General features: G+C 39.4%; 1 protein-coding gene across 1 annotated transcript; it reads right to left on the bottom strand.

Moving 5' to 3' along the window:
* Positions 1–2854: 2854 nt before the first annotated feature.
* On the bottom strand, positions 2855–8116 carry LOC138606450 (G2/M phase-specific E3 ubiquitin-protein ligase-like). Its single transcript, XM_069678918.1, has 9 exons — positions 8060–8116; positions 5849–5922; positions 5669–5749; positions 5375–5580; positions 5191–5290; positions 4924–5086; positions 4722–4828; positions 4485–4629; positions 2855–2980 (listed from the first exon to the last, which is right to left on the bottom strand). Exons 1-9 carry the CDS (start codon positions 8114–8116, stop codon positions 2855–2857), a joined length of 1059 nt encoding a protein of 352 aa, XP_069535019.1.
* Between the last annotated feature and the right edge of the window lie 7278 nt (positions 8117–15394).

Below are 15394 nucleotides of genomic sequence, written 5' to 3'. Positions count from 1 at the left end.
AAGACTGGAGACGAATGGTTCATCGACAAAGGGGTCAATAAACATTTTCGGTCAGTATTTTTTATATTGACATTGCCACGTTAGTTTTGTGTTTTTATTGTGTTAAGTTTAACGTTAGATGTATGTACCTTCAGACATCAGCGGTCGTTTGACTACTTCTCTGGCTAGCACGGCGCCAGAATGTCAATCAGCCAGCAACAAGAAAATGTCCGACTTCATCCCCATGTAAGGAGTTTGAATAGCTTTAGTTACAAACTTTGTTTGATCAAAATTAATGCACTTCTGTTTGTACTTGCATCTGCATACATTATAATAGCTAACTAATTAACTAATAGCTAACTAATAGTTTTCTTGATAGACTTCTAACGCTTGCCACGGTATTTCAATAAGCAGTAACGGTAGCTAAGTTGTAACTAGCAATTTAACATTGGTTGGTAAATAGAGGCCGTTTTACCAGTAATTTAATTTACGATGTATGCTAAAGGGACGTTGCCAATATGTAGATAGTTATTAATGAATATAGGTTTGATAACCTGCACACATGGTCTCATAACTGTACTTGCATAAACAGTCGAAGAAAAGTATCATATTTAAGAAATTGTATTTAAAACTAACCCTGTCTCGATGCATATTCCGTCTTGGAAACAGTTGGGATTTCATAAGTGGAAAGTGTAACACAGGCTTCTAAGTCTGACCGGCTATCACAGTCACGTTGTTTATTCTGTAACTTAGTAAAAGGCTAATTATGAGTCTCCCTGCTTTGCTAATCCTTTGTGCCTTGTCTGTTCAACAGGACCTGCTCAGACAGCAGCTAATGGAGAGACTTCTCACCAAACTGCAGTCTGCCATAAATCAGCAGCCATTAAATGTTGATTATTTGGAGTTCCTGACTCGCCATGAGCTCATTCTGTTCGAATCGTTCTCTGAACAGATAGGCAGTGTATCAGAGATTACTGAAGCACTACAAAACCTACATCATGTTGTCCAGAGGGAAATTTGTGCCAGCTCCATGCCCATAGTGGAACACGAGACAGAAGTTGGTCCAGGATCTGGACACCCCAAAATCGTGATAGAAAGAGAAAAACTACAGAATTTGCTTGACACACATCTGCCAGTTTCCTGCATTGCAAAATGCCTTGGGGTGTCGAGAAGAACAATATACAGAAGGATGCAAGAATTTGGCTTCTCTGTAAGAGGAACCTACAGCACAATGGCTGACCAAGAGCTTGACAACATAATCTCGGCCATTAAAACTCAGATGCCAAATGCTGGTTATAGGATGGTTCAAGGCCATTTGGTTTCAATGGGACTCCGCGTACAATGGTGGAGAATGATGGCATCCATGCATCGTGTTGATGCTGCAGGGATCTTTTTAAGGATCACAGAACTAGGGTGTGTTGTGCGAAGAAGTTATTCTGTGCGTGGCCCTCTCTCCTTGGTCCACATTGACACAAATCACAAACTGATAAGGTAAACAGATTTTTGGTTGATGGATCCATGTTAAAAAATATTCACAAGAACAGCCTGTATATTGAAACTTTTTCCCTTTTTAAACAGGTACAATATTGTCATCTTTGGAGGAGTTGATGGTTACTCAAGGAAGGTAACTTGTGTGTTATTTCTTAATGATAATGTTAGCACTTTGCTTAGTCCACACAGGGACATGGCTAACTGAGGTACAAGCTCATAATCAGCTATTTTTTACCATTGTAGGTTTGAACAAATTGTGTATATTTATCTCCAATTGCTTTGAAGAAAAACAAAAAACTGCCAACATTCTGCGTGAAAAGACGCTATGCAAGTCCTTCGCTTAGCTGTGAACAGAATAATTGCATTGGCCAGCAGAGGTCAGAATGGCATTCCTGTTTGAATCAAATAGTTATCACATCTGAATAAATTTCTAAAAACAAATCACCTTTAAGGAGCAATGACAATTTTATTATAGTTATTGCCAACTTGCATCTGCATTCCTTCCTTACAGCAGTTATTAATTCAAATGCAGCTGTACACTTCCATATTTCAGATAAACATTGTCTTTGTTTAACTTACCTCAGTCAGATGAAGTGTTAACTTAGTTGCATTTCAGGTGTAACATATGTAGTATATTGGTATTTAAGAAATATAATTTATAAAAATTCCAAATGCTGTAGGAGGATCTGTTACTATACCACACATTGAAATATGTAGGACCTGCCTGTATTCTTTTCATAGTATAATATAAACATTAAGGTACTGCACAATACTCTTGCAGCTGGTTTTAGAGCTCTTAAAGTTCATGTCAATTTTCCCGTTATTCATCCCAGATCTTCTACTTGGAAGGTGCAACAAATAACAGAGCATCAACTGCATTCTCATTCTTCCTGAGGTCAACCCAGCTTTATGAATTACCATCAAGGTATTATGCCCTTACAAAACAAACTTGTATTAGGAGCAGTGCCAGTTTTTGTTTTTATTAGTAATTTTGAATTGTATTCTCACAATGATAAATTTAATTTCATTAACTGAGGTAAAAGTTGACCCTGTGGAATCTCATTCAAATTATTTTCATCTTAGGGTCAGGGGGGATCAGGGGGTTGAGAATGTGGACATTGCATACTTCATGTTTGCCACAAGGGGAACAGGAAGAGCCAGCTTCATCTCTGGAAAAAGCGTCCACAATCAGAGGTTAGTTGTTTACTGTCTTGAAATATTATTTTACTGCATAATCAGTAGTTCTTTTTGCAGCTTGGTTGTCAAATGAAATTTAATTTGTTTTATAAATCCAAGTCAACCAACTCTATTTCATTCCAGGATAGAGCGGCTTTGGCGTGATGTCTGGGTTGCAGTCACTAGCAAGTACCATGATGTTCTTCACTCACTGGAAGAAGATGGCCTGCTTGACATCTCTGATGTGGTTCACCTCTTTGGTGTGCACTACATCTTTCTCCCTCGACTGCAAGCAGACCTTGCCACCTTCACTGGAGGATGGAATCATCATCCTCTACGGACAGAAGGAAGTCTCACTCCTGAACAGCTGTGGTGTATGGGACATCTTCAGGATTTAGATGAAGGGGAGAGACTTGAGGTACACCAGTAGAAAACTACAGTCTTTCCTTATGACATGATTAAAACTTGAACTGAATTAAGTTGCTAACATGTTTTCTATGTAGAAATGCTGCATTTTTTTCATTTACTCTTACAAACTATTATGCCTTTAAGTAATGAAGCAAAGTGTATTACAACAGCCAGAAATTAAAATTTCTTTAATTGCAATTCAAGTAAAACCAAATGCAGCTTTATGTTACAACTTCATGTTTATTTTTGACAGTAACAATTTTACAAATTCTTCACCTGTCAATTTTTTGGGGGGGGGTCTGTAGGAACTCCAAGACCCAGGGATTGACTGGGAGAGTGCCATACTTGGAGAAGACACCAACGGTACAGTTGTGGTTCCTGAAATCTTGTGCCCACTTGAGGATGAAACCCTGCAACATCTTCAGAGAACTATTGACCCTCTTGAACATTCTGAGTCTCATGGTCGTGACTTGTACACACAATACTTGCACTTGTGTCAAACCAGCCATTCTTGAACATGAACTTGTGAATTGACACGTGAAACTTTTTCATGTGTCAAATCTGTTTTGTCAAAACATCACTTAAGTCTACTGGAGGACAAACAGTAAAATGCACTTGAAGGGGTAGCTCTACTTTAACACCCTGTAATAGTTGAGAAATATTTAGCAACAGCGAACATCTGCTTTACTTTAAGTCAAGCTAATTGTGTTAAACTCTGTGGAATCCACCACCATATCTAACAGCTTCACTCATGATTCTTTTGAAGTCAGTGTAAGTGCTAAGATGCTGTACTGAAAAAGTCACAGTCTGGGTGCAGGCACTCACAATTGGGTAACAAACAGAATGATCTCCTAGCCGCTCCCTGCATTCGTGTTCAAAGTTGCATGTTATCTTGAAATGTCTCTTTTCATCAGGGAGGATGGGGATGTGGGATTGCCCTGTAATCCACTGGAGCACGTGATGGACTAAGAGAGGCTTTGTCCCACCAGTTGCATCGTCAGTCTCCTCATCTGTGATGGGTATTTTTTCACATAGCAAAAATAAAGAAAAAGTGTTAACCAATTTTCTTTGAAGAAATGATCAAGTGCTTTTTACAGTAAATTTATAACAAAACTTTCAAAATATGATTTATGTATATACACTGTAGATTATTTATTACCTGACATTTCAATCTCCTGCAAGAAATCTTGGAGGAAGTTGATAATCTTCCTCTCAGTTCTCTCCTTAGATGTCCCCTTTTCACTAAAATGTGGTTGGCAGTTCATCATAATGAAATCAGCATCAGGCTAGAAGGAGAGTGCAGATTTAGTTGAATATTTTTCAAGTGTTTAACTAACATAGGCTACACACTTTTAAGGTAATGTAGGGTAAAAAACACAACTGAACAAGGACAGTGTATGAATAAAACAAGTGGCAGTTAAAATCCATACTTTGATGATCTCCCCAGGAACAAACAGGGAGCGGCAAGCTTCAGGGTTTCCACCCATCTGGTCAACCAGGCCATACAGTTTCATGCCCTTTTGAAGTTGCTGCAGCATTGGAATCAGTCTTGTAGTAGAATGTAAGACAATTGCTCTTTAAAGAAAAGCACACAAAAATGAATCACTGATTTGAAAAGTTAACATTTTAAATTGAACAATTTTAAAATTGATCTTTAAAACAATTACCGAATGATTCCGTCTTTGCTGTCCATCTTGATCTGGCTTGTGTATCCACAGCTTACAATTTCATCGGCGCACAACATAAGAGACTGGGAGTCTGCCGCATCCTGAACCTGAAAATGTGCAACATTAAAAAAAACAAACACAAAAAACAATTAAAAGGAAGATCAATTTCATACCCAAAAATGTTAGAGTTCAGAGTGTTCACCTTGCTGATGAGTAGACATGATTCTAGATCTGACACATCCTCTAGAGACAGAGAATTGAAGTCCACCTCTCCTGTGCAGAGAAAGTTGTAGCACCACTCTTTCAAAAAAGCTGGCGGTGGGCCACCTTGTGCAAGGCTGACTGCCATTATTTCACCAACAACTCTGTGTGGAAGGTAGAAAAAAAGTCTCATTAAAACTTCTTGCATGGGAAAAAAAGAATTGTAAAAAAAACAAAAAAAACAAAACAAAAACAACTTGATACCAACCTGAAGTTGTCATTATCAAGGTCTGTCAAAGAGTACATGGGATTTTTACCATGGCTCCCAGTTCCTTCAAAGAATCTGTTTTCAATACCTGAAATCATATCTAAGACATAAAAGCAGATTCCAGTTAGAGCAATGGGCTGGATTTGTTTCGTATCAGAAAAAAACAGTTGAATGACAAACTTACCAGTCAAAAACTCTTTTCTGAGGGCTCCTGTATCAATGCCTGCCTCTCCTATATAGACCACCTTAAGAGCACTGACAGGAGTTGCAGATTTCTTCCTTTTCCACTGGAGGATGCCCCGGTCTGGAAGGTCGTCTCTGTGCACACACAATTTAAATTCTGTTGTGGTGTCAACTTGGTGTTGAAGGAAGCACAATACATCCTCCACACTTAGAATAGAAGACAGAAGAAAAATAAGATTATTAATTTTACATATTTGATGTGAACTCATGCAAGTGTCATCTAAATAAAACTTACTGCTTTGGTTCAAATACTGGAGTTTGAGCTGGCAGACTTGGACTGTAGTCATTTGCTGCAGAGCTCTGTGCACTATCAAAGCTGTAAAGGAATAAATATTCCTTATTATACACCAACCAATACATAGGTATACATGTACATTAATCTATTAAAAAATGTTTATTGTACAAAGCAGATTACCTCTCTCCACATCGGCTAGCATGGAATGTGATCTCATCCTCTGGGAATTCTTTGGTGCAAATTGGACATACTACCTGAAATTAGAAAACAAAAGTTGCTCTGTTAAAAACAGATTATTACTGCAACAATTAAATCTTAAGTGATTATGGATTTTAATTATGTTCTACATTTACCTTGCTCCACAGATTGACTCAGTCTCCACAATACTTAACTCATCAGAGGACTGCAGATTTACAAAACATCCATTATAATAAACAATTCATATATTTTTTTAAGGTTATTTGACAAATACAAAAAAATAAAAATTGTACTCTCACCTCATCACCTGTCTCATCAGGGGACAGTTTTCCCTTACATGTCTTAACATGTACAGCAAGCATCTGCAACGGCATCACCTCATTACACTGGTAACATGTCTTTTTTGGCATTTTTGAAAAGTGCTGCGAGTCAGGAGGCAGGGCAGAGGTGTCTAATGTCTCGTGAAGAGGTACTATGTAAAAAGTGGCTTTGCCACCTGTTGACACAGCTCAAAGAGCTGTGACAGAGTACCCCTCTGCTTCTGGTGGAATGACTGTAAGCTTTCGCCGACCACTGCCACCTGTATTTCAAAAAAGGGGGAGTAACATGCTTAAACAATGTTGTTATTTTTTGTAACAAATATTATATATATATAGAACATATTTTGTAGGTATGCAATTGGTTACAGCATGTTATCAAAGCACCATGGGGGTTTATGTATGGAAAAAATAAAAAGGAAAGTAGTATCTAGTAAACACACAATATAAAAACAATTAAATTATCTAAATTTTACTGACCTGTTGCCTTATGCAAAAGCCATCCTCCACGAAGATCCTCCATTTTTGGAAATGTGTCAGCCAGGAGCTTTGAAATCTTAGTTTAAAAAAGGGGGGGAAGGAGAGGGTGAGAAAGAAAAAAAGCATTGATATAGTCTCAAGACTTAGGGTGAAGTACGTCTTACAAGAACTTTAGAGGTAATTCAAACAACTGGACTGTGTACCTCGGTGTGGTCACCATCTTCAGGGAGAGACACTGTTTGTCTTCCCATGCCTGCCTGGAGAAGTTCAAGCTCCTCAATTGGCAATGGTGTGTGCAATGTATTTTTTGGCAGCAGATAAAAATTGAGAGCAGTTGGCTTACTGGTGACTTTAACAAGATGCTTGGTGGCAGTCAAACACCTCTTTTTACCCCTACTTAAGGTGGATTTGAAATATCCTGGAAAGGATCTGTGGATTTAAAATGTAGTATTATAGAAGTATAATAACAATCAAGAGATGCATTACATTGAAAATACTTATCATTATGATTTTCATAGATATTAAATTTGGCATTTGATCTGAAATTAGTGGAAATTATCAATTAAGTTTTAATTTCACTGAAAAAAAACATTGAAATCAAAATAATGTGACATTTGCTGTGGTCAGTCCTAACATACATTTCTTACATCTAGAGAGCAAAAGTCAGGGCATCACTACAGCACTTTTTATATTGCTGTTTGTCAGACAATTTACCTTTATTTAAAAATGGCATCCTTTGCTAATTCAATAGTGCACTCAGCCAATATTTAGATTGATTATATAAGCCAATATCAATTTACAAAAACGAAATTATAAATCAAATGCCTGTCTGAAAGGGAAACAATATGCATATGTGAATTTAATCTTAGCGATTAAACAGATGGGGCATACCAAAGTGCATTTAGTAGGTGGACCTTTAACAAGAATATATTATGCCAATATTTTTAAAACAAGTAAATTAAAACGTGTTTAAATAACAAACCTTGTCATTTCTTGCTGTACAGTCACATTCCGAGGGGCCGGCGGTTGTCACGTCTCTGGCGTCCTTGCTGAGCCGTTCGTGCCCATGGTGTTAAGCAGCAAAGACACCAGATTTCTGGCGGCTGACTCAACTGCACCATGGCCCTAAATCAAATCAAGATGTGACATTAACATTTCAGTTAAACTGGAAACAACTGGCCTTAAATGTAACTTACTGTTTTCTGCTAACGTTAGACAAAATAGTTATACTTAGGTAGCCTACTTTTATAACCTCAGCTGTTAGCTAAGATAGCCTATACAACTATAGCTATATCTCCCGCTAGCAAATTTAACGGTCAGATAATATAAGATTTCATCAAAAGCATCACAAAAAATAATGTGATATAACAAATCTAGCTATAAATGAGTGACTCACCTGACGCTGTGGCGTATCGCTGCTGTTTTCATCAGTTTCTGCCATGTCCATGACCATGTCTTTCCGGTAGCTAGCTACCTAGCGCTCTTTACTCTGATGTTGTAATTGGAGGCGGAAGAGCCAATCAGAGTTGACCTTCTCTGACTCCCGATTGGTTGGTTTTGTGGCACCTTGTAACGCTGTGTCAGGTTAAGCGAGCGTACCAGACAAAGTTGAGCGCGCGGAGTGAAGAGGTTGAGAGAGAGAGAGAGACAATGTGAGCGAGGGGGCAGCGGCCTGTCAGCGCTCTGAGCAAGATTTTGTGAGCGGACACGTGAGGAAAGCTGAGGGAGAGGGGTTGTTATTGCACACTTATATGGATAATAGCGAACATAAAAAATAATTAATTGAGCGCATTATTGATATTTGTTTGCTCAAACTTCATTATTTTTCGCTTGCCTATAACTTCTTTACATAACATTATTTAAAGTTCGAAATCACCGAAATCACCTCGAAATCACCCACTGATCGCTCAGGAATTAGGCACAAATATAACGCCATAGTTATCTATGAAGCCCACATCGTTTGCTGGGCACCACCTCGACAGCCAGCGGTTGAATGATGACATGCGGCTATACATGTCATCACTCGTCAGATTGGGCAGGGGTCCAGAGAAAACTACAGAGTCCGACATCATCTTTGCAAATGCACACACCGACTCAACATTAATTTTAGTGACTTCCGATTGGCGTAACCGGGAGTCATTAACGCCGACATGACTTACAATCTTATCAAATTTACGATTATCCTTTGTCAGCAGTTTTAAATTTGACTCGATGTCGCCCGCTCTGGCCCTAGGAATACATTTCACTATGGCCAGTGGCTTCGCTAACTTCACGTTTCTGACTATTGAGCTGCCAATAACCAGAGTTGATTTCTCAGCGGGTGTGTCGCTGAGTGGGGAAAACTTGTTCGAAACGTGAAGTGGTTGGTGGTGTACCGTGTGCTTCGTCTTGCAGCTATGCTTCCCTCTGAGAGTAACCCAGCCACTGCATCCCGGCTGCTCGGGAGTTGCCGGGGGAGAAGCTACGCTAGGTCGGCCCGCACCGGCTACTGGCCCTGGGGGCTTGCTGCTGACTACAGCAGCTAGCGATGCTTGCTTTTCCAAGGTGCGGAGCCGCGTCTCTAATTCCGAGATCCTCGCCTCCATAGCTCCAAAAATACTACATTTCATACAAGTACCCTTATCCGTAAAGGAGGTCGAGGTAGAGCTAAACATCTGACACACCGAACAGGGCAGATCAGGAGAGCAGGAGGGAGAAGGAGAAGACATTTCAATTGATTAAGCTAGCTGCTAAGCTAACGGCTAAGCGAGTATAAAGTTAAGGGTTTAGCAGATATGACGCTAATGCAACAACGAGAGTGCTTGATGAAAACTAGTGTCTGTTTAAGTACACAGCAGCTGAATAACCACAGTGATGATAATTACAGCAGATTAATCGATTTAGCTCGAGCTCTAGCAGCAGCTACAATTGGCACAGAACAACACAGTAGCAGCGAGAAAACAGGAAATGACGCAATCCGCTCACCTGACGCAACACGCTCACACACCAAAGCACTGTGTTACACAGAACAGCATACCATAAGCATACCATAAGGACGCGTGAAAAATAAACCAACAAAGACTACTGAAAATGATCAGGAGAGGTGCGGGACTTGTGTCACCTATTCTGAGGAGCATGTATCGTGCAGACAAAATAAACTTGCGTTGCAAGTCTGAGTATGACTATCTCGTCACACCTCTGTCTGAAGGAAACCCTTCCCCACATGCGCAATTGTTAATGAGCCACTTAATACCAAGGATAAGTCCGAGGTCAGAATGGGGAGTCGCACTATTTTGTTCTAAAGTCCACGCTGCATGCACTTATCCCAAGTCTCACTCGGGCCCTTAGTTTAAATGCAGGAAACTTTTCTGGTTGACAATTTTAATTAGAAAATGTTTAGTATAAGATAGACATAAAGTTGCAGACATATCATACATATGACTGCCAACCATTTTTCAAGACAAAATCATTTTTCCATAACTTTATCTGAGACAGGAAATTGAACTGTGGCCGCTCTCCAAATTTTATGATTGTGATAGAATGTTCATGCAGACTGGCCACTTCAGGTGCTCCATTGATAAATATTGGCAGGTTGAGGTTGTGGACCTTTGAATAACTAACTTTCAAACATCTTGTAATACTTGTCTTGTGACTGTTTTCTTCATTGTTTATTCTCTTTTGCCCAATCCAGATAAAAAAGGTTTCTAAGAAACATATAGTTTCTGCCTCAGCAGTAGGCTGAATCAAAATGGTAAGGTCATGTTTTACATTGAATTTGTGGGACAGTATGTTATTGTATCTCCTATGTGTTCATTGATCCAGCCTATTGACTGTTAATCGCACCCTTGAGCGCGAGTACACCTGTTCGGCAACTTGGCTTTAAATGTAGTAGCTTGCAAAGTTGAAATATAGGTGAAATATAGAGTTGTATTTCTTTGTTTGATGCAACTGTTGCAGAGCCATGTAGTACAAACAGCACACTTAAAAAACATTTATCTCAACGACATACATTGTTATGATAATTCACAGGGAAACCAAATGGCACTTTCTGCAGCAGTAGAAATTCAGACTCACTTCAGAACTGCTGAATTATTTTGTATGTTACTTATCCGGTGCCCGGTTTTAAATTAATACCTCATACTTTTTTCTCAGCTTTCTAAATTGCTGTGTGTGATTTCTGTGTGCACATGGCCCTGCAGTCTTGTGCCCTTTTATGTGGATTGGCAGGTATTTACCAATGCTAATTGGGTTTTGGATTAAGGATTAGGTTTACCAACATGTCATGAATCTGGCGTAAACTTTTCTTCTGACCCTTTTTTTTTAGAAAAACCATAGGAAGATTTTTGTGAATGGGGCCCTATGTCCTGGGACATAACACTATGTGAGTGGTGAACCCTGATGATAGAACAGAGAATATTCTAGGGGCGCTTTTGCAGGGTTCATACAAGATTTATGCAAATTTGAGTGCATAGTTAAAAAGACAATTTACTATTTTAAAAGGTTTTGCCACCTTAAAATAAGAGAGTAAAATCAATTTACTATTTTCTTTTCTGTTTATTCTCATTTGCCCAACTGTACATTAGATCCTGCAGCTGCACCCCCTGTCACATCTTCCCAACCCTCTTCACCTCCTGGAACAACTCCCCTTCCCTCCAAATCATCTCCCCCACAGCCCAGCAGTCCACCAAAGCATATAGGTAAGACCTCATGAATAACACCTGCAAGACAAGCAACTTTGTGGAATAATGTGTGCTCCACAACTGTATTTTTATGTGGATGGCGTTGTGATGATAGCACAGAGAATAATCTAGGGGCACTTTCATCAGGTTTTATACAAGTTTGAGTACATATTAAAGATGACATTATGCATATTTTGGCCTTGACACTGTGACACAACAGGAAAATGTATTTTCTTTATTGTTTATTCCCTTTTGCCTAACTGTACACTAGATCCTGCACCTGCACACCCTGTCATGACTTCCCTACCCTCTTCCCTTCCTGGACCAACTCCCCTACCCTCCACATCATCATCACCAAAGCATACAGGTAAGACCATGAATAACACCTTAGAGAGACAAGCGACTTTGCTGGGAGTGTGTCTGAAACATTTTGGTATCCATTTTGGCCATAAACTCAGGCATAAATTCTTAGTGAACTTACAGGAATGTCGACTTCTGGCTTTTCTTTGAAAGTATGGTTTGTGACTTGCCTATTGGAAACAGAATTTAACAAATGAAAAACTACAACAGTAGTGCATCCTGTTATATGTTACATCTCAACCATTGTCTTCATTTTCTCCCAGCCTCCCCAGGTGGCAGCAAAAGAGGCAAACCAGTCAACCCAACAGGTAACATTTAATGACTATTCACTTCGACATTCATTACTTTTCTGATATCCTTTCCCTTACGAGAATCGCCACCTTGACGTGATGGAGGGTTCAAGTGTCCCTGTGACCCTGGGAGCTGTGTTGTTAGGAGCAATAGCTCCTGGTAGGGTCTCCCAAGGTATATTGGTTCCAGGGAGGGGGCCAGACTAAGAGTGATTCAAAGACCCCACATGAATCGGCCTAAAATGAGCTGCAGCGGGTACTGGGATACTCACAAGCCCCCGGCTGAGCACTGCTGTATTGGAGTTTTCCCCGTTAAACAAGAGGGTCGCCACGTTGCGACTGCAAGTCACTGGGGGAAGGCTCTGACTGTTGTTTGTGCTTATCGACCAGGCCTTCTTTGAGTGGCTAGGTGGCACCCTGGAAGATATACCGCATAGGGACTATTTTGACTGGGGAACTTCAACGTTCACGTAGGCAATGACGGACAAACCTGGAGGGGGCTGATTGGGAGGAACTGCCTGCCTCAGCTGAACCTGATTGTTGTTTTGTTGCTGGACTTGTGCTCATCATGGATAGGCAACAACATGTTTGAGCATAGGGTGATTCATAAGTGTACCTGTTATCAGAGCACCAAAGATCGAAGATGGACTGTGGTCGTATCCTCAGATCTGCGGCCATATGTCTTGGACACTCGGGGAAGAGAGAAGCAGAGCTGTCAACTGATCAGAAACCGACTGCCACCAAAGGCACAAGAACTACAATTTCCCTCATACATTTTAAGTCCAGTTTCAAGCTAGGGCTCTGTAGCTCAGAGGATAATGTTAACCAACCAAAATAGTCAAAGCAACAGACAGAATGCAGTATTGGCATTCTACACTCATGATTACCTGACCACTGTTGGGGCGATACTGTATCATCATGCAAACTATGAACTGCTCTACATTCGCGTTACCATGGTGTTTTAATATGTCTATATTCATGATATTAATTATTCATTTAAAACAAATGTGTAACGAATTTTACTACTTGCTCTTTTCTGCTTAACTGAAATGGACTCTCATTTTCAGACTGTGAATTCCACCAGAAGATGGAGAGCTTCCCTTATTCCAAAAATGTCTCCCAAAGGATTTGAAACGTAAGTAGTTTTTGTGGTTGTTGTTTTCAGTTGAATACTGCACACATCTGTTTAGCAGCAGATCAAGATGTTTTATGTATACAGTATATAAGTTACCGTAAATGTGTGGCGGGGGAGTTATTTTACACATTTCCAGGGAAATTGGTACATTCGCAGACTTTGCAGACGTGTGTGTAAATTAACTGGTTAATGTGCACATTCCTGAACCACACCGTAAATGACGGTAAAGTCTCTGACCCTAATGCTTTAGCGCGCAATACAATTCTACATTAGATATTGTGTTCATACATTATATTAATGTCATGTTTCTATTTGTCAATTGGCAGATCTAGGCAGGTGGTGTGCAGATCTTCTAAAGACTTTCTCTGACATTTCTCATCTTCACCATGAAGTGAATATACAGATTTACTTGGAATTTTCTATAATCACCTTTTTCTCACATTTACTCTAACATTTACAATTGAAGACATTGTTATATTTGTTATAATAGATGTTATAATTGATTAGGATTATCTTTCTGAATTTTCTTGTATTTTCGTATCTGAGTGATCATTTTGTCTATTGTTGGTTGGTTGTCTTTCAGGGAAAACAGAGAAGTGAAGATTAAATGGGTGCCATGCTCACAATGTTATGTATGTAGCTTCATCATAGATGCAACACCACAAATGCAACATCACTAATTATTCCATTAAGGGTAGCTCCGTGAGAGAATCAGAATCAGAAATACTTTATTACTCTCCGTGGGGGAATTAATAAAGTATTTCTGATTCTGATTCTGATTCTGAAGACAGGATTCAGGTATAACTCAATCCGGATGTGTTAAGAATTACTGAAGGTCTAGTAATGTAATTTTTATCCTTGTATTTCTGTGATTTTGGTACCATCAGATCAACTAAATTTGTGATTATTAGAAGGTGCGCATCCATGCAGGAGTAGTTATATAGTTATAGTTATAGTAAGTATATTGTAAGAGTTCATCAACATTGAAGTCAAGTACTACTGAAATCTTTGCTTCCAAAAGAATGACATTCCTTTTATAATCTTTGAAGGATGGATGATAGAAATTTTAGTGTGTGTGTGTGTGTGTGTGTGTGTGTGTGTGTGTGTGTGCCTCCAAGTGCATGGCCCTGCAATAAGTACAGTAAACCCTCAGCAGTAGGCTGAATCAAAATGGTAAGGTCATGTTTTACGTTGAATTTGTGGGACAGTATGTTATTGTATCTCCTATGTGTTCATTGATCCAGCCTATTGACTGTTAATCGCACCCTTGAGCGCGAGTACACCTGTTCGGCAACTTGGCTTTAAATGTAGTAGCTTGCAAAGTTGAAATATAGGTGAAATATAGAGTTGTATTTCTTTGTTTGATGCAACTGTTGCAGAGCCATGTAGTACAAACAGCACACTTAAAAAACATTTATCTCAACGACATACATTGTTATGATAATTCACAGGGAAACCAAATGGCATATTTCTGACTTCAGGGAAGAAGGAGGATATATATTACAGTTTAATATTAGAAGGATAAACCCCTTGAGATGAACCATCTTGTTTTCAAGGGGGTCCTAAACACAAATAAACAAATGATACAGTACATCAGGCAAGACAACACAAATACACTCACACATACACATACAAAAGCTCTCCTAGGCCACACCCACTGAACCCCCACCCCCTCAAGACATACCAGAGTACATACAGTAGATGGTTTTACACATACTCATACAGAGCTATTTACATATATACATTTGTAAACTTCTGATGACGTATTGGAGATACATAATTTGAACTTCTCAAGTATGATTAAAAGCAAGAGCAGGTTGTTTGAAGATGATTGAAAAGATATGCCTTAAAGAGATGAAAATAGGTCATAGATCTCAATGAGCTGTGCAGATTGTTCCAATCAGATGGAACTTTAAATATGAAAGCACAACATCCAATTTCTTTCCGAATTCTCGGGACGAAGAAAAAAGGATATTCAGTGTGCCTTAGACTGTATGAGGTTCTATATGGGATTAAGTATTGTTTAAAGTAGGATGGATAGTTAGATGAAATGCATTTAAAAATTAATTGCAACCAATCAAAGTGTCTTCTAGATTTAGGTGTTAGCCAGTTTAGCAACTTATACATAGAGCAGTGATGGGTTCCTGACACCTCAGGACAAATCTAAAGAGACTATTATAAGTTACGTTAAGTTAAGGTGACCAGACGTCCCCGATTTCCGGGGACAGTCCCCGTTTTGGGTGACCTGTCCCCGGTCAAAGGTGCCCCCGAAAATGTCCCCGATTTTG

This window comes from Semicossyphus pulcher, unplaced genomic scaffold, assembly GCF_022749685.1.
Source record: "Semicossyphus pulcher isolate SPU_LCO1_2020_fin unplaced genomic scaffold, fSemPul1.0.p SCAF_3, whole genome shotgun sequence".
NCBI classification, from domain to species: domain Eukaryota; kingdom Metazoa; phylum Chordata; class Actinopteri; order Labriformes; family Labridae; genus Semicossyphus; species Semicossyphus pulcher.
Note: the sequence above shows the minus strand (reverse complement) of the source record. Positions and strands in the feature narration are given on the sequence as shown.

Bases quoted from the DNA above. Each gene is read 5' to 3' on its own strand.
- LOC138606450 (XM_069678918.1), bottom strand. From the start codon at position 8,116: ATGGTCATGGACATGGCAGAAACTGATGAAAACAGCAGCGATACGCCA. The intron at 5,750-5,848 runs GTAATCTGCTTT...ATTCCTTTACAG, and splicing joins GCTAGCCGATGTGGAGAGAG to CTTTGATAGTGCACAGAGCT. The intron at 4,829-4,923 runs GTGAACACTCTG...GCACATTTTCAG, and splicing joins CATGTCTACTCATCAGCAAG to GTTCAGGATGCGGCAGACTC.